This window comes from Anolis carolinensis, unplaced genomic scaffold (genome assembly GCF_035594765.1).
Source record: "Anolis carolinensis isolate JA03-04 unplaced genomic scaffold, rAnoCar3.1.pri scaffold_14, whole genome shotgun sequence".
Lineage (NCBI taxonomy): Eukaryota > Metazoa > Chordata > Lepidosauria > Squamata > Dactyloidae > Anolis > Anolis carolinensis.
The window spans coordinates 1,729,231-1,756,740 of record NW_026943825.1 but is presented as its reverse complement, the minus strand read 5'-3'; the positions used below and the strand labels follow the sequence as shown (position 1 = coordinate 1,756,740).

The 27,510-nt window shown below is 42.8% G+C and overlaps 1 protein-coding gene across 1 annotated transcript; it reads left to right on the top strand.

Annotated features, from left to right (window-relative positions):
* The first annotated feature begins 955 nt into the window (after positions 1 to 955).
* On the top strand, positions 956 to 27,241 carry hdgf (heparin binding growth factor). Its single transcript, XM_062964790.1, has 6 exons — positions 956 to 1,341; positions 21,423 to 21,499; positions 22,183 to 22,321; positions 22,776 to 22,952; positions 25,655 to 25,929; positions 26,913 to 27,241. Exons 1-6 carry the CDS (start codon positions 1,255 to 1,257, stop codon positions 26,917 to 26,919), a joined length of 762 nt encoding a protein of 253 aa, XP_062820860.1. The 5' UTR covers positions 956 to 1,254; the 3' UTR covers positions 26,920 to 27,241.
* The last annotated feature ends 269 nt before the right edge of the window (positions 27,242 to 27,510 follow it).

The following is a 27,510-nucleotide window of genomic DNA, read 5'->3' as shown; positions in this document are numbered from 1 at the left end:
TACCTTCACTCACTTCCTGAGACCACAGCAACCCACAACAATGACTGATAAAGACAAAACTTGCCACACATACTCCCTTTCACCCACTTTACATCCTGATGTGGTTTGGGGGACAACGGACCATGGATAATGGGATTTGCAATACCTTCACTCACTTCCTGAGATCACTGCAACTGCCACAAACGACACAACTGAACCAAACTCAGCACACATATCCCAGATGACACACTTTACACCCTGCAGCAGTCTGTGGGAGGATGGACAAAGGATTATGGGATTTGCAGTACTTTCACCCAAATTGCCTCCCACTAAAAACCCCATCAGCCACAGATCTGCACAAATGGGCCCATTCAAAATATCCAAAACAACTCAATGCCGTCTACGAATAACCCGGGCACCGCCGGGTCCCCAAGCTAGTTGAGAAATAAAGTGAAGTGAAGGGAGAAAGGGGAAGAGGAATGGGAAGGAAAGAGGGGGAGAAAGAGTAAAAGAAAAGGGGGAGGAAGGTAGAGAGAACAAGGGAAACCGAGAGAAAGAAGGGTGTTCACGCGGCCTGCCCTTGCTTTATTGTTTTTTGATTTCTTGATGTTCTGTTTATTATTATTTATTGTATTTTAAATGGTGTTATGATATGTTGTTTTTATATTTTATTATGTTGTATTGCTCTGGGCATGGCCCCATGTTAGCCGCCCCGAGTCCCCATTGGGGAGATGGTGCCGGGGGTATAAATAAAGTTTTATTATTATTTATTATTAAAAGGAGGGGGAGGATGAGAGAAAGAAAAGAGGGATAGGGAAGGGAGAGAAAGAAAGAAGGAAGGGGAGAAAGGAAAGAGGGAGAAAGAGCAAAAGAGAGAGGGAAAAGGCGAGGGAAAAGCAGGAGAGGGGAGAAAGAAAGCGCGCGAGGGCCCGCCTCCTGCTCGGCTCTGCCTGGAAGCGCCTCCCCGTGACTCCTCTCTTGCCCGCCCCTCTCCGCCGGAGGAAGAAGAAGAAGAAGACGAAGAGGAGGAGGCAAGCGCGCCCCTTCTCGCACCCCGACGCGACCCTTCTTTCCGTGCCCACCCGGAGGAGGCCCAGCCGCCAGGAGAAAAGCCGAAGCAGCGGGCCCGGCGTGGGCGTGGGCGCTGGCTCTTTGGCTGGCCGAGAAGGGGGCCCGGCAGCCATTCCGGGGAGGCGGAGGAAGAGGCGGCCGGAGGAGGAGGCGGCGGCGGCGGCGGTCGGCGCGGTGCCTCTCTCTCCGGCGGCGCGGGCCGCCATGTCCCGCTCCAACCGGCCGCGCGACTATCAGTGCGGGGACCTGGTCTTCGCCAAGATGAAGGGCTACCCGCACTGGCCCGCCCGGGTAAGGCCAAGGGGAGCGGGAAAGGGCTAGGGTTAGGCCCCATCGAGGCCTGCCTTGGGCTTGGAGGGATCTGTGGGGCTCAGCAGCCACATGGCGGGCTCGGCCTGGAGGAGGAGCAGGAGGAAGAAAGGGCCCAGGAAAGGGTGGGCAGGGATCCATTCTGCCCTGGAAACACAATCCAAGCCCTCCCAACAGATGGCCATTTACCCTCCGTTTAATGTTATTATTACTAGAATCCTAGAGTTGGAAGAGACCCCAAGGGGACATCCATTCTGCCCTGGAAACACAATCCAAGCCCTCCCAACAGATGGCCATTTACCCTCCGTTTATTGTTATTATTATTAGAATCCTAGAGTTGGAAGGGACCCCAAGGGGACATCCATTCTGCCCTGGAAACACAATCCAAGCCCTCCCAACAGATGGCCACTTACCCTCCGTTTATTGTTATTATTATTAGAATCCTAGAGTTGGAAGGGACCCCAAGGGCAATCCAGACCAACCCTTTTTGCCCTGGAAACACAATCCAAGCCCTCCCAACAGATGGCCATTTACCCTCCGTTTATTGTTATTATTATTAGAATCCTAGAGTTGGAAGGGACCCCAAGGGGACATCCATTCTGCCCTGGAAACACAATCCAAGCCCTCCCAACAGATGGCCATTTACCCTCCGTTTATTGTTATTATTATTAGAATCCTAGAGTTGGAAGAGACCCCAAGGGGACATCCATTCTGCCCTGGAAACACAATCCAAGCCCTCCCAACAGATGGCCATTTACCCTCCGTTTATTATTATTAGAAGCCTAAGTTGGAAGAAACCCCAAGTGCAATCCAGACCAACCCTTTTTGCCCTGGAAACACAATCCAAGCCCTCCCAACAGATGGCCATTTACCCTCCGTTTAATGTTATTATTACTAGAATCCTAGAGTTGGAAGAGACCCCAAGGGCAATCCAGACCAACCCTTTTTGCCCTGGAAACACAATCCAAGCCCTCCCAACAGATGGCCACTTACCCTCCGTTTATTGTTATTATTATTAGAATCCTAGAGTTGGAAGGGACCCCAAGGGCCATCCAGACCAACCCTTTTTGCAATAGAAACAAACACAATCAAAGCCCCCCGACAGATGGCCATCTAGTCTCTCTTCATTATTATTATTATTATTATTATTATTATTATTATTATTATTATTATTAGAATCCTAGAGTTGGAAGGGACCACAAAGGCCATCCAGACAAACCTCATCTTGCCATGGAAAGAAACACAATCCAAGCCCACCCAACAGATGGCCACAGCCTCCGTTTATTGTTATTATTATTAGAATCCTAAAATTGGAAGGGACCCCAAGGGCCATCCAGACCAACCCTTTTTGCAATAGAAACAAACCCAATCAAAGCCCCCCCCCACAGATGGCCATCTAGCCTCTCTTCCTTATTATTATTGTTATTAGAATCCTAGAGTTGAAAGGGACCACAAAGGCCATCAAGACCAACCCTTTTTGCCATGGAAAGAAACACAAAGCTCTCCCAACAGATTGCTATCTAGCGATAGAAGGGACCCCAAGGGCCATCCAGACAAACCTCATCTTGCCATGGAAAGAAATACAATCAAAACTCTCCCAACTCCCAACTAGCCACCTAGCCTCTGTTAATAATAATATAGTTATTATTATTGATTAGAATCCTAGTGTTAGAAGGGACCCCAAGGGCCATCCAGACAAACCTCATTTTGCCATGGAAACACACACAATCAAAACTCTCCCAACAGATGGCCATCTAGCCTCTGTTAATAATAATAATAATAGTTATTATTATTATTTATTAGAACCCTAGTGAAGGGACCCCAAAGGCCATCCAGACAAACCTCATTTTGCCATGGAAACACACGCAATCAAAGCCCTCCCCCCCCGACAGACAGCCCTCTAGCCTGTTTATAATAATAATAATAATAATAATAATAATAATAATAATAATAATAAAACATAGAATCCTAGAGTTGGAAGGAAACCCGAGGACCATCCAGGCCAACCCCATTTTGCCATGGAAACACAATCAATGCCCTCCCAACAGATGGCAATTGAGCCTCTGATTATTATTATTATTCATACATAGAATACTAGAGATGGATGGGACCCCAAGGGCCACCGAGGCCAACCCCATTCTGCCAGGAAAACACAATCCAAGCTCTCCTTATAGATGGCCATCTAGCCTCTGTTTATTATTATTGATAATAACAACCATAGAATACTAGAGTTCTATGATCCAAGCCCTCCCTACAGATGACCATGTAGCCTCATAGAATTTCGGAGTTTGTAGAGACCCCAAAAGCCATCCAGGCCAACCCAATTCTGCCATGAAAACACAATCAAAGCCCTCCTCGCAGATGGCCATCCAGCCTCTGCTGGACAGCCTCCAGAGAAAGGGACTCCATCGCATATTCCAGCTCCCAGAAGTGGTCTTGGGAAAAGTAACTTTTCCAACCTCTGTGATCCTTGCTCCCATGGACCTAAGGCTTTCTAACACCTAGCCCCCTCTTGCAGGGAATCTATGGCTCTTGGCAGCTACATGTTGTGTTCCTGGATGGAGGAGAAAAGGGCCAGGAAAGCAAAAGGAATTGTTGCTGGATTGCAGCTCCCATCATTCATTCCTAACTGGCCTGATCCTATGAAGAAGCCTAGATGCAGTCAGGGAATCAAAGGCACCCTAGAAGCAAGGAGAGGCATGGGATTCCTGTGGGCTTCAACAGATGGCTGTTTTCTATGAGCTGATTTCTCTCTTTGTTTTGTTTTGTGCCCTTTTGATATCCCTTAAGCTGCTTCTGGGTGTCTTCTTTTAAAAATTTCTTTAATATTCTTTTGCGTAATCAATAAGTGCCCAAGTTGAAGGTTCCTTGCAGAGGATCGAGAGAGTAGCTGCTTAGAGTCTTCTTGTGGAAAGAAAAAGTGGGGTTTAAATAAACATTATTATTATTATTATTATTATTATTATTATTATTATTATTATTATTATTATTTCCCTGGTGCAATGGGTCAGGAGGAACATAGGCCTTACATTTGTTGCATCTAAGATCCAGGAGTTTGATTCTTGAATAAAAAGGTGTAGAACTAGGCTCCATGGCTGTGGTCCTATCAAAGATTTGAGTGGGTTGCTGTGAATTTTCTGGGCTATATGGCCAAGTTCCAGTCACATTCTCTCCTGACATTTTGCCCATATCTGTGGCAGGCATCCTCAGAGGTTGTGAGGTCTGTTGGAAACTAGGCAAGGGGAGTTTATATATCTGTGGAATAATGTCCAGGGTTGGAGGAAGAACTCTTGACTGTTGGAGGCAAGTGTGAATGTTGCATGGCCATTAAATGCTAATCAAACTGGCCAATTACAACATCCACACTTGCCTCAAACAGACAAGAGTTCTTTCTCCCACCTGAACATTCCACAGATACATAAACTCCACTTGCCTAGTTTCCAACAGACCTCACAACCTCTGAGGATGTCTGCCATAGATTTGGGCGAAACGTCAGGAGAGAATGCTTCTGGAACATGGCCATACAGCCCAGAGAACTCACAGCAACCCGGTAATTTCAGTCATGAAAGCTTTCGACAACACGAAGGTGTGAGCGTCATTGATTTGAGTCAATCTACATTACACTGAGCAACTCAAATACACATGTCAACTATATAACATGTGCATTTTTTTCCTGTCTTAGATGAGATGAAGCATGCTGAGGATGCATCTACACTGGAGAATTAACACAGTATTGATTCCACTGCCATGGCTCAAGGCTGTGGAATCATGGGTGTTGGAGTTTCTCAACCTAGTGCCTTCCCAAACGGCAAACACCAGGATTCCATAGCGTTGAGCTAAGTAGTCTCAATCTGCGTTGATCCTACAATGTAGATGCATCCTGAGAGAAAAGAGAGTGCCTCTTAAGACATCTTTTGTATTGGAAAGGTATTGTGTGCATTCAGATACCCTGCTGCCTGGTTAATAGATCAGTGGCCAGAGGTAAACTTTTCCAGCCATCATGGCATCATAACACTGACTTGGCACTCTTATGCCTTGCCATAGAGTGGGATAAGGTGTTTTTTGGAGTAATTAAATTGGTCTGTGTGTCTCCTGATTGTGAACATTGTCAGGGGGCATAGAGGCAGGTGCATTTTTCTTCTTCTTCATATGCCAGGTGCTTTCTCTGAATGGAGAACCTGCAGATTTTGTCTGCAGGGAGCAAGGGGGCTTATAGAGACGGGTTTGTGGTAGCCTCATGAAAGCGGCCGCCAAGGTTTTGTGTTTCAGGTCTTGAGAGCATTGAGCATTCAAATCTTAGAAGCAGCTGCTGAGCCTAAAGAGTTGAGTGAGGTTGTTGTTGTTGTTGTTGTTGTTGTTATTGTTATTATTATTATGTGTACCTTGCTTTTATCTCTGTGATTGAGATACAGAGTTGCTTGTAACCTTACCTTCTGGTTCGGTAGACCATCCATTGTCATTCTCCCTTCCAAGTGACCAAGTAACCCAATGCTTGTGAGAATGTGGGTCTTGTTCTATTGACATGTGCAAATCCCCCTCATTACTAGGAAAGAAATGCAGTCAAGGAAAGCAGAAAGGTGTGTGTGTGTGTGTGGCGGGGGGGGGGGGGGCACAGCTTTGTGATGCACAACCAAATGTGATTCTGGATCTCCAGAGGGTTGTTACGTTGCAGAAATTCCCAACACTCCACATGGCGAAGGAGTGCTGGGAATTGCAATCCCAATGCCACCTGGCGGGTGTGTAGTAAATAAATAAAATAAAAATAGATACAAATAAAAACAAAAACTTAAAAAATAAAAATAAAAACTGGGTGCCACTCTTGCCATAAAAGCACAATGGCAAAGATGTCTCCTGGTTAGAAGCCTTTTTCTTCAGCCCTGCTGTTTTGGACGTTCTCTGGGATGCCTTTCTCGTCTTCTTTTTGCTCCCACAGTCGTTGAAGGCGGCCAATATAGGGCTAGCGTCCTCATCGATTGGTTCTGAATGTACATGGAAACTAGCTGGTTGCCACAAAGAACATATTTGTTTCCCAATAGAAATGAACAGAACAGGGATGGGGAAGATGTGGCGATCCAGCAACACCTGGAGAACTTTATGGCTTCTGAGATAGAATCCCTTTAGTAACATAGCCCATATATGAGGCGGTAGGAAGAGGTTTTTTTTTTTTACATCCATGTAAGGATACTAAGGAAGGTCACTTCCTTGAGATGTCCAAAGCTCTCTGGAAAGGAGCTTCAGTATATATTGGGCAGGAAAATGTTCATCAAAAAACGGAAAACAATTCTCTGTTAGTCCTTTGGAAAAATTATAAATGCACCTGAACAGAATAGCGGCTGGAGTGTTGGACTATAGACTTTGGGAGAGCAGGGCTTGAATCCTCTCTACACATCCATGGAATCTCCCTTGGACAAATCACACATTCTCAGCCTCAGAGAAAAGCAATGGCAAAGCTCCTGGGCATAAATCCTGCTAAGAAAACTGAGAGGGTATTGCCAAAAGGTTGTTGTCAACTTGAAGGCTCACTTTCTGAGCCTAAGACAAAACAATGGCAGACCTGTGTTTCTGATGACTTTCATGGCCGGAATCACTGGTTTGCTGTGAGTTTTCCCGGCTGTATGGTCATGTTCCAGAAACATTATCTCTTGATGTTTCACTCACATCTATGGCAGGCATCCTCAGAGGTTGTGAGGTCTGGAAACGAGATCTATAAACCCCACTTGCCTAGTTTCCAACAGACCTCACAACCTCTGAGAATGCCTGCCATAGATGTGGGTGAAATGTCAGGAGAGAATGCTTCTGGAACTTGGCCATACAGTCCGGAAAACTCACAGCAATCCAGTGGCAGACCTCCTTGAATAAATCTTCTAACTCTAGAATTGGGTTGCCACAAAGTTGGAGACAGCTTGGAACAGACACAACAAATTTTCTAACTCTTGTTTCATATTGGCAGTTGTATGTTGACCACCGATGTATTCCTTTGCATTAAAAATAGTTAGAAAACAATTTCTTATTTCTATAGATCTTTTTTAGTTTTATTGATACTAAATACATGAAGATAAATGAGCAGCAGAAGAAGTTATGTCTTCCTTTCTGTCTTATCTTTCTGGATCTCTCCTTTGGTTTGGATGTTTCCCCCATCTTTTCTATTGTTAGTAAATATGAAGCAGGAGGCTATATTGCTTGTTGTGACTGAACACTGTCAAGTGTTTCATATTTCAAGAATGGGAAAAATCTTTCTAAACAAATATGTAGCTAGACAAGTCCTTAAGACTGGACTTGCTGCAGTGTTTCCTTTTTTCTGCTTTGTTTTTGTGACAAGGGTTACTTTTGAGTGGCAAAAAGCGAGATACATGTTGGGCTCGTTCTCTGTTATGCTCACAATTCTGTTTGTAGAATACAATATTCAAAATTAAGTAAGTGGTATGCCAACAAATTCACATGTAAGGCATTTGGATTAAAATAAATTTAGGGTCCATTAGGGAAGAAAATAAGTACAGTAGAGTCTCGCTTATCCAACGTAAACGGGCCAGCAGAACGTTGGATAAGCGAATATGTTGGATAATGAGAGATTAAGGAAAAGCCTATTAAACATTAAATTAGGTTATGATTTTACAAATTAAGCACCAAAACATCATGTTATACAACAAATTTGACAGAAAAAGTAGTTCAATACACAGTAATGCTATGTAGTAATTAATAATAATAATAATAATAATAATAATAAAATTTATTCTTATATCCCGCCCCATCTCCCCGAAGGGACTCGGGACGGCTCACAACAATAATAAAAACAGTGACAAATTACACATTGTAAAACAAACAAGAAAAGCAGTCATACAATCAATACATACATCACATGTTAAAAACAAGGAGCTAAACAATTCTAGGCCGAAATAGAGGGCTACATGGCGAAGATAGCTTCGTGGCAGAATTACTGTATTTACGAATTTAGCACCAAAATATCATGATGAATTGAAAACATTGACTACAAAAATGCGTTGGATAATCCAGAACGTTGGATAAGCGAGTGTTGGATAAGTGAGACTCTACTGTATTGCACATCATCCCAAGTTGCCCCCAATTTTCCATGTGCTTCCTAGCACTCCCTGGATAAAACTTAGCCATAGCAACCCTCTAGTATAGCTTCAAAATTTCTGGAAATCTTATATCTCTGCCCATTGCCCAGATCTCCCACATAGAACCAGAACTTTGTGGCCCAGCCATTGCAAACCATTCATATTTCTCGGCCATATCTTATTTCAGGGTCTAGGAAATGTTTTGATCCACCTTGATAAAAGTACTTACAAAGACAGTTGCTGGCTGCCTGAGTCCCCAAACCCTATCTTAGGGGTTTGTCCCCACTTATTGTTCTGCATGGCTTTAGGATTTCCATGCAGCATTCAGATGTGACAGGTATCCCACCATTGGGCCCCAGAGCATAGGAATTGTGTGTACCCTGCCTTAAACATTGTGTGCGCACAGATGAAGGAGCAGTGAGGTGCCCCCATGATGTGGCGGCTCCATCCGGCCCGTTAATGCACCAATAATGCCCTCACGGCTGCCCTGCTTGATTTACTCTGACAGAGGTCATGCTGAGCGCAAAGCGGTGGATAGAAAAATGGAGTTATAGTCGGCACGTCCCTCTTTCATAAGCAGCCGAAATTCATATCTCTGTTTTTGCATGCGAGACAAAGATAGTGAGTTTATTTGGGAGAGGAAGAAGAAAAGGAAGCCTATTCCAAAAGGCCTGGACTTATCTGTCCTACCACACAGAGCTGGTTGCTTGTTGTTGAAGGCAACTCCCTGCCCTCTTTGCATGTGTCTCCAAGGGCAGGAAGGAGCCGTGGATGGAACGAAAGCCCCTCTGAGAGTTTGAGGGACCCATAAACAGAAATGGCGAGATGCCAGGGCTTGTTGTTGTTGGGCTGCTGTGACTTTTCAGGGCTGTATCACCATGTTCCAGAAGCATTCTCTCTTGATATTTCGCCCACATCTATGGCAGGCATCCTCAGAGGTTGTGAGGTCTCTTGGAAACTAGGCAAGTGGGGTTTATGTATCTGTAGTATAATGTCCAGGGTGGGAGAAAGAACTCTTGTCTGTTGGAGGCAAGTGTGAATTGTTTCGATTAATCACCTTGATTAGCATTAAATAGCCTTGCAGCTTCAAAGCCAGGCTGCTTCCTGCCTGAGGGAATCCTTTGTTGGGAGGTGTTAGCTGGCCCTGATTGTTTCCTGTCTTGGATTCCCCTGTTTTCTGAGTATTATTCTTTATTTACTGTCCTGATTTTATTTATTTATTTATTTATTTGAGACATTTATATCCCACTCTTCTCACTGCAAAGGGGACTCAGGGCGGTTTACAAGTATATATAAATACAATATATTATATTATATGGCTATATTGCAATATTATTAGTAATATTGCATGTAGTATAAATTTACAATTATAATAATTACATTGTATTACATCATAATATTATTAATATTATATGTATATACAATATAGTAGAGTCTCACTTATCCAAGCTAAACGGGCCGGCAGAAGCTTGGATAAGCGAATATCTTTGATAATAAGGAGGGATTAAGTAAAAGCCTATTAAACATCAAATTAGATTATGATTTTACAAATTAAGCACTAAAACATCATGTTTTACAACAAATTTGACAGAAAAAGCAGTAATGTTGTAAGTACTGTATTTATGAATTTAACACCAAAATATCACGATATATTGAAAACATTGACTACAAAAATGCATTGGATAAGTGAGACTCTACTGTATATATAAATACTATATATTCTATTATACGACTACAGTAGAGTCTCACTTATCCAACACTTGCTTATCCAACGTTCTGGATTATCCAACGCATTTTTGTAGTCAATGTTTTCAATAAATCGTGATATTTTGGTGCTAAATTCGTAAATACAGTAATTACTACATAGCATGACTGCGTATTGAACTACTTTTCTGTCAAATTTGTTGTATAACATGATGTTTTGGTGCTTAATTTGCAAAATCATAACCTAATTTGATGTTTAATAGGCTTTTCCTTAATGCCTCCTTATTATCCAACATATTCGCTTATCCAATATTCTGCCGGCCCGTTTATGTTGGATAAGTGAGACTCTACTGTATATTGCAATATTATTAGTAATAATGCATGTAGTATAAATATATAATTATAATAGTGAATTATAATAATTATGACATTGTATTGCATCATAATATTATTAATATTGTATGTATATACAATATATTATAATATTAGTATAGTATAATATTATTATATATTACTATATCATTAAATTGATACAGGAGACATGGTGGAAAGATGATTTTAAGAGTTTTTTAAAAATTCTGGTAGTTAGATTTTGTTCATTTTCCTGGTTTTCTCCTTTCTGTTGAAATTGTCCACATGCTTGTGGATTTCAGTGGGTTCTCCGTGTAGTCTGACATGGTAGTTCTGTTGTTGTTCTCTCCTGTTGTTGTTGTTCTTCCCACCACAGTTTCAGCATTTCCCGAGGCTTGCTTGGCCTTCTTATTTTCAAGGCAAGGAGGCTTTTCGGTCTGGCGTTGCCTTGAAAAACAAGAACCCTGCGCTGCCCAGGAGGGCAAATGTGATGCCGCCGCAGCGCTGCCATTTTAGTGTTTATTTGTCTTCACAAACAATGACGAGAGAGACAGTCTCTGCCTGGCTTAATGGCAGCCTTCTCTCGTCTGTCATTCCTGGAAGGCTGGGCTTTCTCCTGCGGGTTATGACCATTGGGGAGGAGAAGAAGAAAGGATTAAGAAGCAGAAGCAGGGAAAGAAAAGGGGAGAGAGGCAAGCCGTGTGGCGGATTATGGTGCCAATCCCTCACCCAGGAAGAAGACCAGATGGCCCCTTTCTTTCTTCCTGAGCAGGGCTCCTGTTTCAGAGGCTTCCTTCCCATTGACAACATGCAGGACAACATGGCTGCCTCCCCGCCTCCCTCCTTCCTTGCCAAAGCGGCTGCTTGCCGCCGGGGCCCCTGCCTTTCTCCATGCCTGGGCCTGCTTCGGCAGTGCGCATGCCCGACTCATTGTTTGAGAAATGTGGCAAACAGTCGCAGGCGGTTTGCAGAGCGTCCCCCGCTCTCGTGTTTTGTTTCGGGTTTTTTTTGTTTGTGATTTTTCAAATGCCTTGCCAACATCCATCGCCAACATTCTCTGGGCACGGCACGATTTGTTAAAAATGTATGATCTTTTAGTAATGCAACAAAACAAAGACCGGTGGGGGGACCTAGTTAGCACAGAACAGAATTTTTTAACGTCTCAAACCAGAACTAGGATAATGATAGCAAAGCTTTATCCTAGTTCTGGTTTGAGACGTTAAAGATAATGATAGCAAAGGTTTCTCCTGCCAACCTAGCAGTTCGAAAACATGCAAATGTGAGTAGATCAATAGGTACCACTCCGGCGGGAAGGTAACGGTGCTCCATGCAGTCATGCCTATGGCCACATGATCTTGGAGGTGTCTACGGACAATGCCGGCTCTTTGGCTTAGAAATGGAGATGAGCACCAACCCCCAGAGTGTGAGTAGATCAATAGGTACCGCTCCGGCGGGAAGGTAACGGTGCTCCATGCAGTCATGCCTATGGCCACATGATCTTGGAGGTGTCTATGGACAATGCCGGCTCTTTGGCTTAGAAATGGAGATGAGCACCAACCCCCAGAGTGTGAGTAGATCAATAGGTACCGCTCCGGCGGGAAGGTAACGGTGCTCCATGCAGTCATGCCTATGGCCACATGATCTTGGAGGTGTCTACGGACAATGCCGGCTCTTTGGCTTAGAAATGGAGATGAGCACCAACCCCCAGAGTGTGAGTAGATCAATAGGTACTGCTCCGGCGGGAAGGTAACGGTGCTCCATGCAGTCATGCCTATGGCCACATGATCTTGGAGGTGTCTACGGACAATGCCGGCTCTTTGGCTTAGAAATGGAGATGAGCACCAACCCCCAGAGTGTGAGTAGATCAATAGGTACCGCTCCGGCGGGAAGGTAACGGTGCTCCATGCAGTCATGCCTATGGCCACATGATCTTGGAGGTGTCTATGGACAATGCCGGCTCTTTGGCTTAGAAATGGAGATGAGCACCAACCCTCAGAGTGTGAGTAGATCAATAGGTACCGCTCCGGCGGGAAGGTAACGGTGCTCCATGCAGTCATGCCTATGGCCACATGATCTTGGAGGTGTCTACGGACAATGCCGGCTCTTTGGCTTAGAAATGGAGATGAGCACCAACCCCCAGAGTGTGAGTAGAGCAATAGGTACCACTCTGGCGGGAAGGTAACGGTGCTCCATGCAGTCATGCCTATGGCCACATGATCTTGGAGGTGTCTACGGACAATACCGGCTCTTGGGCTTAGAAATGGAGATGAGCACCAACCCCCAGAGTCAGACATGACTGGACTTAACGTCAGGGGAAACCTTTACCTTTAGCAAAGCTTTAAGACAAGTCTTCGCGTCTCTACCATTTCAGTTGCTATTGTTGTTGTCTCCATAAAAGCCACCATGGCAAACCCATTGGGGGTTTCCTTGGCTAGTTTTACCCACAGGGGTTTTTTCTCTAGCCATTTTCTAAGGCTGAGAGAGTGCAAATTGTCCAAGGCCACTGAATAGGTTTACGTGCATCAGTGTGGATTTGAATCCCAGTTATCCCTGTCCGGAGCCCCCAATGGCGCAGCATGTTAAAGTGCTGAGCTGCTGAACTTGCAGACCGAAAGGTTGCAGGTTCAAATCTGGGGAGTGGAGTGAGCGCCCACTGTTAGCTCCAGCTTCTGCAAACCTAGCAGTTTGAAAACATGCAAAAATGAGTAGATCAATAGGTACCGCTTCGGTGGGAAGGTAACAGCACTCCATGCAGTCATGCCGGCCACATGACCTGGAGACATCTATGGACAACGCCGGATCTTCAACTTAGACATGGAGATGAGCACTAATCCCCAGAGTCGGACACGGCGGGACTTAATGTCAGGGGAAACCTTTACCTTTTATCTATCCCTATTCAAATTGTGTTGTTGAAAGCTTTCATGACTGGAATCACTGGGTTGGTGTGATTTGATTCTATGATTTTTCCAGGCTGGATGGCCATGTTCCAGAGGCATTCTCTCCTGGCATTTCGCCCACATCTATGGCAGGAATCCTCAGAGATTGTGAGGCCTGCTGGAAACTAGGCAAGTGGGGTTAATATAGCTGTGAGATCTCCAGGTTGGAAGGAAGAACTCTTATCTGTTTGGGGCAAGTGTGAATGTTGCAACTGATCATCTTGATTAGCATTGAAAAGCCTGGCTGCTTTGTGCCTGGGGAAATCCTTTGTTAAGAGGTGCCAATGGGCCCTGATTGTTTCATGCCTAGAATTCCCCTGATGTTGTTCTTTATTTACTGTCCTGATTTTAGAGTTTTTTAAATGCTGAGCTAGATTTTGTTCACTTTCATGGTTTCCTCCTTTCTGTTGAAATTGTCCACATGCTTGTGGATTTCAATGGCTTCTGTGTAATCCGACATAGTAGTTGTTAGAGGACTTTAGCTTTCCAGTGTTCTCAATCACCTCCCAGCAAAGAATTCCCCCAGCTGGGCTCCGGGAACGTGAATTGCGTTTTTGGGAAAATGGCGTTAATAACTGAGTTGCTGTGAGTTCTCCAGGCTGTATGGCCATGTTCCAGAAGCACTCTCTCCTGACGTTTCTCCCACATCTATGGCAGGCATCCTCAGGGGTTGTGAGGTCTGTTGGAAACTAGGCAAGTGGGGTTTATATATCTGTGGAATAATGTCTAGGGTGGGAGAAAGAACTCTTGTCTGTTTGGGGCAAGTGTGAATGTTGCAATTGGCCAGCTTGATTAGCATTTAATGGCCATGCAACATTCACACTTGCCTCAAACAAAGAGTTCTTTCTCCCACCCTGGACATTATTCCACAGATATATAAACCCCACTTGCCTAGTTTCAAACAGTCCTCACAACCTCTGAGGATGCCGGCCATAGATGTGGACGAAACGTCAGGAGAGAATACTTCTGAAACATGGTAAAAAAAAAAAAAAACGGAAAACTCGCAGCAACCCAATACATATGCTGTCTTCTCTGTGTGTTTGCAATCTTTAACATAGATTATACCTATAGATCACCTTTTTGTTTTAACCTACGGATTCAAGATAATGTTTAGATAATACTTGTTGTTATTTAGATGTTGTGAAGTCTGCAATCCCAGCCACAATTTTACTCTTTTGCTTCTTATAAGAACTCCTTTCAAGGTAGACTGAAGGCAAAGCCACTTTATATCAACATAGTATTATTCATAATGTAATATGGAAATTTTACAAGGGGAAGGCCCATGTCTTGAAGCTGGTGTGGATGCTATATTGAGTCTGGGGGTTCCAGATGAGGAGAAATACCAAACAAAATGATTAATAAAAATGAGAGTGAACCCCCCACCTGCAAATTCTTGTTTGAAAAGCATTTAAGTGATCTTTGAGAAATCCTAGTGGCTAACGGTGATCCCTTCCTTCCAGCTGAAGGCCCCTCCTACCAGTAACACGCTTTGTGTGTGTGTATGTGTGTGTGTGTGTTTGTGTGTGTGTATGTATATATATGTGTGTGTGTGTGTGTATGCACATGCACACACACACACGCACACACATGAATATATATAATATTAATATTAATAATAATATGTTGTAATACAATGTAATAATAATTATAATTCACTATTATAATTGTATATTTATATTACATGCAATATTACTAATAATATTGCAATATAGTTGTATAATATAATATATTGTATGTATATATACTTGTAAACCGCCCTGAGTCCCCTTCGGGGTGAGAAGGGCGGTATATAAATGTCGCAAATAAATAAATAAATACAGTAGAGTCTCACTAATCCAAGCCTCGCTTATCCAAGCCTCTGGATAATCCAAGCCATTTTTGTAGTCAATGTTTCCAATATATCGTGATACTTTGGTGCTAAATTCATAAATACAGTAATTACAACATGACATTACTGCGTATTGAACTACTTTTTCTGTCAAATTTGTTGTATAACATGATGTTTTGGTGCTTAATTTGTAAAATCATAACCTAATTTGATGTTTAATAGGCTTTTCCTTAATCCCTCCTTATTATCCAAGATATTCGCTTATCCAAGCTTCTGCCGGCCCGTTTAGCTTGGATTAGTGAGACTCTACTGTAAATAGTTTGGCTACCATTAGTGATCAGCTTTCTGCTTGGCCATTTTGATTCCCATCACTTTCATAGCACAGCCCTCCTTTTCCAAACAGCCCCATTTCTTCTGGTTTACTCTGTGTGTACAGATAACATGTGTACACACGCCTATTGAGGTGCTATATGTGGTCACTGCAAGAGGTGTGTTTTCTAGCGACCATGTGTCTAGAAACCCTTTGTTTGACCACTTTGGTCATGGACCTGTCCCACTTGGAGCCTCCACAAAGAGAGATGGGAATGTGGTGCATGCGCGGGAAACCTTCTCCCTCCCTTTTGTGTAAACCTTCCTGGCCGCTCTCCAGCCAGAGGCCTGACTATGGGCTTCCTGGCCCCACCTGTTCAAAGTCTACTGTCTCCTCTCTCGGGCTCTGATTAGCCAGGTGGGGAGGAGGGGAGGGAACGGAAGGGAATAATGGGGTCCTTTGTGTGCTCCAAGGCAGCCTTCTTATCCCCAGGATCGAAGTGGCATGCCCCATGGGTAGCAGATTTGTGGGTGGCTGGGGATGCTGGGAGTTGCCGTGATGTTGAGGTCCTTCCGAAGCTGGTAGCAGGGAGGCAGACCCTAAAATATTTCAATTCATATTTTAGTATTATTATATTACATTATTATTATTATTATTATATTACATTACAATATTATTTTTAATATATGTATATACCAGTGACGGCCAACCTATGACACACGTGTCAGCACTGACATGCCTAGCCATTTTTGCTGCCGCATGCAGATTGATTGCATGACTACAGTCTTTTGTGGCCAAATTTGGTGTGATTTGGTCCAGTGGTTTTGTTGTTTACTCCATGGGAATTATGCACATTACATTAATATATATACTAGTTGTGCCCGGCTACGCGTTGCTGTGGCGAAGTCTGGTGGTATGGGAAATAAAGTATTGAGGAATTGGTAGTAGTTAAGGTAAAGAGTAAAGGTTTCCTCCTGACATTAAGTCCAGTGGTGTTCGACTGCACACTGAAGTGGATTATATGGCAGTGTGGAGTTAAGATAATCCAGTTCAAAGCAGATAATATAAGATTCTAAATGGGTTATATAGCTGTGTGGAAGGGCCTTGAGTTTACCCTGCCATATAATCAGTTCAAATCTGATAATCTGTATTTTATAGGCAGTGAGGAATAGGCCTAAGTGAGGCCTAACTCTGCCTGTCCCCTGGGCTGAGTGGGTTGCTAGGAGACCAAGTGGGTGGAGCTTAGCCTTTTAACTGGCAGCAATTGGATGAAAACAATTATTCATCTCCCTCTAATTAGGACTTTATTTTTCTTTTCTTTTTGTTGTATGAACGTAGAGGCATGGATGAGGGGTTGTGCTGCCAAGTTTAGTGTTTCTGGGATGTGTAGTTTTGTTGTTTTGTCCTAGGCTGAAATTTCATTACCCTTTTATATATATAGATATATATATATATATCTCATTCTATTATTATTCTATTATTATTGTAGTATATTGTTATATTATTAATGTTATATTACTTATATGCTTTCTTCTTTAAAAATGTCTTCATTTACAGTAGAGTCTCACTTATCCAACATAGACAGGCCGGCAGAATGTTGGATAAGCGAATATGTTGGATAATAAGGAGGGATTAAGGAAAAGCCTATTAAATGTCAAATTAGGTTATGATTTTACAAATGAAGCACCAAGACATCATGTTGACAGAAAAAGTACCGTAGTTCAATACTCAGTAATGCTATGTAGTAATTACTGTATTTACGAATTTAGCACCAAAATATCACGATGTATTGAAAACATTGACTACAAAAATGCGTTGGATAATCCAGAACGTTGGATAAGCGAATGTTGGATAAGTGAGATTCTACGATACTTCTTCTCTGCTTCCAGTCAGGTTGCTTCCTCTCGATGTATTAACTGAATTAATGTCTAATTTACATAATTTTCTTTAAATTTAAGATTCTCTCTACTTTATTCCAATCTGTTTCCTTTCTCGGTCTACCTTGTTGCTTGGCCATCAAATAAGTCAGTCCATGTTTTTCATCTCCACTACCTTTATTAACCACTCCTCTGTCGAAGGACATTTATTCTGTTTCCAGTACTTTGCATATACTATTCTGGCTGCTGTTGATAAATACATTATTCTCTTTTCGTTGTTAGATCCTGGTTGTAATTTAGATATATTCAGTAAAAACATTTCCGGTAATTTGGGGAGATTGTTACCTAATATTTTTTGAGTACCGTATATACTCGAGTATAAGCCAACCCGAATATAAGCCGAGGCACCTAATTTTTACCACAAAAACTGGGAAAGCTTATTGACTCGAGTATAAGACGAGAGTGGGAAATGCAGCAGCTATTAGTAAATTTCAAAAATAAAAATTAATAATAAATTAATAAAATTACATTATTTGAGGCATCGGTAGGTTAAATGTTTTTGAATATTTATATAAACCTGTAATTTAAGATAATAAGACTTTAATAAGATGAGACTGTCCAACTCTGATTATCTATCTACCCGAGTATAAGCTGACCCGAATATAAGCCAGCCAGGGCCCTCACTCAAATATAAGCCGAGGGGAGCTTTTTCAGCCCTGAAAAAGGGCTGAAAAACTAGGCTTATACTCGAGTATATACAGTATATTCATGGACCATGTTCCAAAATTTCTTCGCAATTTTACATGTCCACCACATGTGGTAGAAAGTTCCTTCTGCCTCTCCACATTTCCAGCATTTTGTGCAATTAGTTTTGTTTATTGATCCTAATTTTTTAGGGGTAAAATGTCTTTCTATTTATTTTTTATTACATTTTTATTCACATTTTCTTAAGTGTACATACATTAAAAGTGAAAATAAGACAGTGAGAGTAGGTTAGGGTAGGTTAGACGATGAGGTAAGGTCAGGGGAGGAAAAGAAGAAGAAGAAGAAAAGGAACGAAAGTCCTTTCGCTTTCTATTCTTTGTGGCATGAGTTTTATTCCATCTTCTTCCCTTTTTCATACACTGGACTAGATTTCTTTGTTATAAATGTCCTCGGATTCTCCTTTTGCTTATTTTTCCTTTGACTTTTTCTTATATTCTTCATATTTTTCCCAATTAGTTAGTTTTATTATGTTACCTCTGTTAGTTTTCATTAAATATGTTAGTTTATCCATATCATATATATCGTTCAATTTCTCCAACCAATGTTGTTTTGTTGGAATGTCTCTTTGTTTCCAGTATTTAGCAAAGGTTAATTTTAATGGTTTGAAACAGTTAGTGGGGTTTAGAGGCATCCATACGTAGAGCTGTAATGGGGTCATCACTCGCTCGCCCAGGCAAGACCTTTGGGAGCCAAGCTTCTTTCAGATCCCGGAGGAAGCTATGAGCAATCTGTAGCCAGCTGCCCCTTTGTCTGCCCCAGTCGAGACCTTTTCTGGTTCATGAGTGCTTCCATTCTGTCCTATACTTAACTGCCACAACCTCCAGTTAAAAGTGACTCTTCTCCTTTTGAACCCTTTCTCCCACTGCCAGTAGGAAACCATTTCCCCCTTTAGAGAGGAGCAAAACTGGCAGGCATTTAGGGTGTGGGGTGTGTGTGTTTAATGCTAGAGTTGCTGCTAGTCCAGATATAAGGGGTGGGGGGAGACCTCTATTGTATGTCCCCCCCTCTCCGGCTGCAGAATGTGCTGAGCTCAGCCTGCCCTCTCAGTCTAGACAGGAATTGGCTAAGCGAACGAACCCAAAGGGTGATTCTCACCAATGCGTCGTCTTCATCATGGAAAGAAGTGACGAGTGGAGTGCCACAAGCAGGGTTCCGTCCTGGGCCCGGTTCTGTTCAACATCTTTATTAACGACTTAGACGAAGGGTCAGAAGGCACGATCATCAAGTTTGCAGACGACACCAAACTGGGAGGGATAGCTAACACTCCAGAAGACAGGAGCAGAATCCAAAACGATCTTGACAGACTAGAGAGATGGGCCAAAACTAACAAAATGAAGTTCAACAGGGACAAATGCAAGAGACTTCACTTCGGCAGAAAAAATGGAAATCAAAGATACAGAATGGGGGATGATGCCTGGCTTGACAGCAGTGTGTGCGAAAAAGACCTTGGAGTCCTTGTGGACAACAAGTTAAACATGAGCCAACAATGTGATGCGGCTGCTAAGAAAGCCAATGGGATTCTGTCCTGCATCAATAGGGGAATAGCGTCTAGATCCAGGGAAGTCCTGCTCCCCTCTATTCTGCCTTGGTCAGACCACACCTGGAATCACACTGGGTCCAATTTTGGGCACCACAGTTGAAGGGAGATGTTGACAAGCTGGAAAGCGTCCAGAGGAGGGCGAGTAAAATGATTAAGGGTCTGGAGAACAAGCCCTATGAGGAGCGGCTTAAAGAGCTGGGCATGTTTAGCCTGCAGAAGAGAAGGCTGAGAGGAGACATGATAGCCATGTACAAATACGTGAGGGGAAGTCATAGGGAGGAGGGAGCAAGCTTCCTTTCTGCTGCCCTGCAGACTAGGACACAAGGGAATAAGGGCTTCAAACGACAGGAAAGGAGATTCCACCTGAACCTCAGGAAGAACTTCCTCACTGTGAGGGCTGTTCGGCAGTGGAACTCTCTGCCGCGGAGTGTGGTGGAGGCTCCTTCTTTGGAGGCTTTTAAGCAGAGGCTGGATGGCCATCTGTCGGGGGTGCTTTGAATGCGATTTCCTGCTTCTTAGCGGGGGGTTGGACTAGATGGCCCATGAGGTCTCTTCCAACTCTACTATTCTATGATTCTAGGAGCTGATGGCCCTTCTCCATGGGTCCCCCATGCCTCCTGGGCAGGGATGGGGAAGGGATGGGGGAGCAAGGAGCAGCAGAGAGGGCCTTTTGCAATAAGTGAAAATCCACAAAGTAGTTACATTATTATTATTTTTAGTGTTGTTATTTTATTTTATGACACAGCAAACAAGATAGATATGCTGGATTTCATATCACAAAATCACAAGTCAAACACTTCCCAAGTGTCTAGGACTGTGTGATGTATTATTATTATTATTATTATTATTATTATTATTATTATTATTATTATTATTATTTTATTATGACACAGCAAACAAGATCAATATGTTGGATTTCGTATCACAAAATCACAAGTCAAACACTTCCCAAGTGTCTAGGACTGTGTGATGTATTATTATTATTATTATTTTATTATGACACAGCAAACAAGATAGACATGCTGGATTTCGTATCACAAGTCGAAGACTTCCCAAGTGTCTAGGACTGTGTGATGTATTTTCGGATGATGCGTGCAGATCCCAGTAGGGTGGCCTTTTGCAGTTGGCAGATCGCAATTTTGTCAATGTCTATGGTTTCCAAATGCCGGTTGAGATCATTATTATTATTATTATTATTATTATTTTAATTTGTGGCCAGAGAGCACCTGTATTGTCTCCCCAAACTACAAATCCCAGACTACCAAGGAGGGAAGTAATGTAGTTGAAGTGGAACAGTAGTGACATAATTGTGTAGTACGAACGGGCCCGTCATCATCATCATCATCATCATCATTATTATTATTATTATTATTTTAATTTCTGGCCAGAGAGCGCCTGTATTGTCTCCCCAAACTACAAATCCCAGACTACGAAGGAGGGAAGTAATGTAGTTGAAGTGGAACAGTAGTGACATAATTGTGTAGTACGAACGGGCCCAAGATTTCTGGAGCTTATGGGCTCCTGCAGGAAATGGGAATGGCCCCAAATCTGAAAACAGCACTACTTCTTTGGTTGCATCATTGGGGAAGTGTAATAAATCCATCAGCTAGGAGATCCTCCCCCAAAAAGCCATGGAACTCAGCCCAACATTGATCAACACTTCTTCTTCTCCCCAGATCGATGAGATGCCAGAGTCAGCCGTCAAATCGGCTTCCAACAAATACCAAGTCTTTTTCTTTGGGACTCATGAAACGTGAGTATGCTGGATGCTAAGGAGGGCCACAAGGACAGTTTGGTGTCCCCAGTCAGGGGGCCTTCGGGCCATAACAGAAGCAGCCCATAAATTTTGCTTCTCTCGAGGACCTGAGAGCCCTTCTTTGAAAAATAACATTTTGTTTACTCACAAACATCTTGTATTAATTCACCATACAGGCACATTTCTTATTTAAGTTCAGTTATAGATAAGATACTGTTCTCTGTGTGTTGAGTACATGTTATCTTTCTTAATCAATAGTCCGTAGTCTTTAGGTATAGAAGAAGTCCATGTCATACTGCTGTACTAAAGTCCTAACAGCAACATGCGTCCACTTCCACTAAGGTGTTAAGCAAACAGAATACAAAATGGAGTCCTGAGTCTGAACAGCTCAGTACAATCACATGTCTATAATCCCTCTCATACCAAAGAGGTACAGTAAACTGGCAAATCAACATACACACAGAATACAGGTTAGCAAATACATACATTAACAAATATATAGTGAAAGCTTGGGAGGTTGCTATTTCCAACAATTGTAACCAATCCTGAAGGACCACTTGCTTTGGGGTCCCTTTTATAGCTGTTCTGGGGGCCCCTCGTGTACCTTGAGGTGCTCCCGTTCTGCTTCTTGCTGGGAGGGTCAGTCCAGGCCATGACCCACTGCCTCTTCCTCCAAATAGGGCATTCCTGGGGCCCAAAGACCTCTTCCCGTACGAGGAGTGCAAGGCCAAGTTTGGCAAGGCCAATAAGCGGAAAGGCTTCAGCGAAGGCCTCTGGGAGATTGAAAACAACCCTACCGTCAAGGCCTCGGGATACCAGGTAAGTCTTGGCATCCAGAAGTAGGCCCCCAGCAAACCCTGCTTCTAGTCCTAATAGAGAGAGGTGTGAGGTGGAGGTCTCTTGATGACCACGGTCATGTTTTTCCACCTTTGTTGTGTTGAGAATACACTTCATTGCCTTTTAAACTTCATTGCCTTTTAAACGTGCACCCATCAATCATCCCTTTGGGACTCCATGGAGTCTGGGGCCCACACCAAAAAGGAGAGAGGAGGAAGGAAAGGGAAGTGGATTGGATACAGTTATGGAATCAAAGACATTTAAGGAACCTATCGATACGTGTTAAAGAAAATTATTATAAACTGGTTTGGAAATGGTACTTAACACCAGTAAAGATAGCAAACATTAATAAAAATGCTACAAAAATAATTGGAGAGGTTGCCAGGAGGTGGGTACATGCGTGCGTCTCCATCTCATGCTTTCCGTCCCTTTTCAGCCCACCCAGAAGAAGGCCTCTGCCACGGAAGATGCCAAGGGCGAGCGGGAGAGTGGCAAGAAAGGCAGCCCGGAGGGGAGCAGCGACGAAGAGGGCAACCTGGTGATCGACGAGCAGTCCAAGGAGAAGAACGAGAAGGCAGCCGGGAATAAAAGGAAAGCAGAGGGCACCCTGGAGGTACGTTGAGGTCCATCTATCAGAAATAGAAAGAAATCCGAAGTTGTGTAAGTCCGAAGTCTTTTCGAAGTGTTAGCGTGGCCCACTCCAAATCTTAGGAATTGAAGCTGACCCCTAAAAACTTTTCGTTAGTGTTTCATAAAGCTCGGAAGTCAGTTTCATTCAGTGCAAGGCAAGAAAGAAAGCTACTACTAGTGAAAGGAAGCACAAAAAGCTAAATACTGTATATATCTATCCAGACATCTCTCTTTATATAGGTAACTAGCTGTGCCCGGCCACGCGTTGCTGTGGTGAAGTCTGGTGGTATGGGAAATAAAGTATTGAGGAATTGGTGGTAGTTAAGGTCAAGGGTAAAGGTTTTACCTTACATTAAGTCCATTATAAATGGGTTATATAGCTGTGTGCAAGGGCCTTGAGTCTACACTGCCATATAATCCAGTTAAAATCAGATAATCTGTATTTTATAGGCAGTGTGGAAGAGGCCTAAGTGAATCCTAACTGTGCCTGTCCCCTGGGCTGAGTGGGTTGCTAGGAGACCAAGTGGGCAGAGCTTAGCCTTCTAACTGGCAGCAATTGGATAAAAACAATTATTCCTCTCCATCTAATTAGGACTTTATTTTTCTTTTCTTTTTGTTGTATGAACGTAGAGGCATGAATGAGGGGTTGTGCTGCCAAGTTTAGTGTTTCTGGGATGTGTAGTTTTGTTGTTTTGTCCTAGGCCGAAATTTCATTACCCTTTTATATATATAGATTATAGCTATATAGGATTTGCAGAGGCTTGCAAACATATGAGGGTAAATTCATATATAAAAATAATGTATATGTATGGCTACAGATATATAGGTACATGGATCTATATCAGTAATGGCCAACCTATGACGCGTGTCAGCACTGACACACCTGGCCATTTTTGCTGACATGCAGATTGCAGATTGATTGGATGACTATGTATTTTGTGGCCAAATTTGGTGTGATTTGGTCCAGTGGTTTTGTTGTTTACTCCATGGGAATTATGCACATTACATATATATATGTGTGTGTGTGTGTGTGTCATTCTGTTATTATTCTATTATTGTATATTATATTATTACTAGTATATTATTATTATATTATTTATTATTCATGACTACATTGAAACTAGAATAGAGAGAAATCAGCATGGAAAGTGCACGAGGTACCATGGAAATAAGGGTAGTAAATAGTTTTTGATTTATTAAATACAGTTATATATTACAATTATATATTTTTGTTATTTAAACTATACATATTGCGAAATTATGTTTTTTCCCCCCTCAAAGTGACACACCACCCAAATCATGCTAGGTTTTTTTGGTGAATTTTGACACACCAAGCGCAAAAGGTTGCCCATCATTGATCTATATGTATATGGAATTAGCAAAGACCTACAAACATATGAGGGGAAAATTCATATATAAAATTAATGTAAATAGATAGAGATATATAGATAAGGATCGCAAAAGCTTGCAAGGGGCTAATGCTTATATATCTGTAGGAGAGTTTAACAAATATTTCAGGGGGAAATGCTTTCATAAGATTAATGGATATATATTTTTCTTCTTCCCGACTTGCAAGGGCATCTTTCCCTTTGCAAAACATTCTCCGTTGCCAGCCTTGACCCCCTTATAAGCCGACGGAGGCTTTTTCAGCTTAAGGGCTAAAAAACTCGGCTTATCTTAACTATATCTTATCTTAACAACATAACTATTATGTTGTTTTTATCTTGTATTGCATTGTTTTTAAATCTCATTGTTTTACTAGATTGTATGCTATGCTGTCATATTCTTGTTGTAAGCCGCCCCGAGTCCCCGCGGGGAGATGGTGGCAGGGTATAAATAAAGTTGTTGTTGTTATTATTATTATTATTTATTTTATGACACAGCAAACAAGATAGACATGCTGGAGTAGGACACTTCCCAAGTGTCTAGGATTGTGTGATGTATTTTCGGATGATGCGTGCAGATCCCAGTCGGGTGGCCTTTTGTAGTTGGCAGATCGTGATTTTGTCAATATCTATTGCTTCCAAATGCTGGCTGAGATCTTTTGGAACGGCACCCAGTGTGCCGATCACCACCGGGACCACCTGTACTGGTTTCTGCCAGAGTCTTTGAAGTTCAATCTTGAGGTCTGAGTTTTTCCTGTTGTTTTTCGTCAATGCGACTGTCACCTGGGATGGCGACATCAATGATCCAAACCTTTTTCTTTTCCACAACTGTGATGTCTGGTGTGTTGTGTTCCAGAACTTTGTCAGTCTGGATTCGGAAGTCCCACAGTATTTTTGCGTGCTCATTTTCCAAGACTTTTGCAGGTTTGTGATCCCACCAGTTCTTTGCTGCTGGGAGGTGGTACTTGAGGCATAAGTTCCAATGAATCATTTGGGCCACATAGTTGTGCCTCTGTTTGTAGTCTGTCTGTGCAATTTTCTTACAGCAGCTGAGGATATTATTATTATTGTTGTTATTGTTGTTGTTGTTGTTGTTGTTGTTGTTGTCTGGAACTCCCCTGTTTTCTGAGTATTGTTCTTTATTTACTGTCCTGTTTCTAGAGTTTTTAAAATACTGGCAGCCTGATTTTGTTCATTTTCACGGTCGGAACGTTACCTTCCACATCATTGAGAGGGAGGTGTGTATGTATGCACAAGTGTCCTCACCTGGCTGTTTCTGTTCCCCACTCTGTTGCCCCAGGACTCCTCCCCCAAGCGCCTCAAGGAAGCCGAGGGTCAAGAGGATGCTGGCGAGGAGAAGCCCAGTGGCGAGGATGCCCCCAAGGAGCCGGCCGAGAAGCAAAAGCCCAGCCTCCCAGAAGGAGAGCCAGAGAAGAACAGCAGCGGGAGCGGGAACCCCTCCGAGAAGCCCAAAGCGGAGGACGAGGGGAAGGACAAGACCACCACCGAGGAAGAGGAGGAAGAGGACGAGGAGGATGAGGAGGAAGAGGAAGAAAGCAGAGATCACAAGGAGAGGTGGGTGCCAGAGAGGCAGTGGGCAAAGGAACTGCTCCGTTTTTAAAAAGCCAGCATAGGGGATGCGCTGGGGTTCTCATTTAAAGTGTGGTGAGTTATAATAATAATAATAATAATTTATTTGTTTGACCAGTCATATGACCATTTCAAAGTGCAACATAAATAAAAACAAGGCAAAAAGGATGGGAGGACAGGCAGCTGACCATCTGTTTGCCGACAAAATCTTATTTTCCTGATTCTTCTTTCAGGAAATGTGCTCTTTTCTTGATAGCTTTCAGGATAAAAAGGCTGATTCTAATTGTGGTGGATCTTTCTTGTCCTTGCAAGAGGGCTGTCAGAAGAGACCTAAAGCAAGAGGGCTGTTGGGAGACCTAAAATTAGATAGTAATGGATGTAAGTGTGTCTAAGATCGGCATATGCTGGGCAATCAATCAAAAAATGTTCAATATCTCCCCAGACACAAAATCTCTCATTTCTTGGGATGTTACAGTAGCGACCAGTTTGCATCATAATACAGTAGAGTCTCACTTATCCAAGCCTCGCTTATCCAAGCCTCTGGATAATCCAAGCCATTTTTGTAGTCAATGTTTTCAATACATCATGATATTTTGGTGCTAAATTCGTAAATACAGTATTTACAACATAACATTACTGCATATTGAACTACTTTTTCTGTCAAATTTGTTGTAAAACATTATGTTTTGGTGCTTAATTTGTAAAATTGTAACCTAATTGGATGTTTAATGGGCTTTTCCTTAACCCCTCCTTGTTATTCAAGATGTTCGCTTATCCAGGCTTCTGCCGGCCCGTTTAGCTTGGATAAGTGAGACTCTACTGTACCGAGTTTTTCAAACCTGGCCCTGGTGTATATTCTTCTTAAGGGCAACGGAACTGGAATAGTCAGATAGTGTTCTAAGTGTGGTGAGTTGAAGGGAGAGTGGGGTCCTCCGGTGACGGCTGTCTTTTCTCCTTCGCCCTCCCAGCCTGTAACTGGCCGTCCTGGCCTGTTTCGTTGGACCTGATCCGGACCTGCTGGTTTCCCTGGGTGCTAAGAGCCGGATTTTTGCCACCCTTGGCTTGCCGTCTCTGCCACTTCGGAGGGAAGGGGAAGACCCGCGGTCGAGGCACCAACATTTCTACAGAAGCGAACGGAAATTTCTCCCACCCGCCCAGCCAACTTGCGTCTCCCCCCGGCTGGCTGTTCGGCCGGTCCTGCGCTTTTGAGTTAGTTCCTTTCCAGGGTTGGGAGTGCTCAGCAGCCACTTTGAAATAAAAGCAGTTGAATGCCTTTTTCAAAAAAAAATTCCAAAAAGCATGCCTGTGAGTGTTTTTTTCCCCCAACAAGAGTATGGTGAGAGAGCCATAGCAAAGGCTATGGGCCAGCATAGGAATTCATAATTCCTTGAATTGCTCTGCAGGACAGTAAGGCACATTCTTTTCACAAATACCCCAATCCAAGTTCTCCTGTAGAGAATGAGGAGTTTCTTAATAATAATAATAATAATACCGGGAAGATATCTTTCCACCATGTCTCCTGTATCAATTTAATGATATAATGATATATAATAATATTATACTATA

Coding starts and splice junctions, on each gene's coding strand:
- hdgf (XM_062964790.1), top strand. CDS start 1,255: ATGTCCCGCTCCAACCGGCCGCGCGACTATCAGTGCGGGGACCTGGTC. Junction 1,342..21,422: donor ACCCGCACTGGCCCGCCCGG/GTAAGGCCAAGG, acceptor TCTTCTCCCCAG/ATCGATGAGATGCCAGAGTC. Junction 21,500..22,182: donor TTCTTTGGGACTCATGAAAC/GTGAGTATGCTG, acceptor TCCTCCAAATAG/GGCATTCCTGGGGCCCAAAG.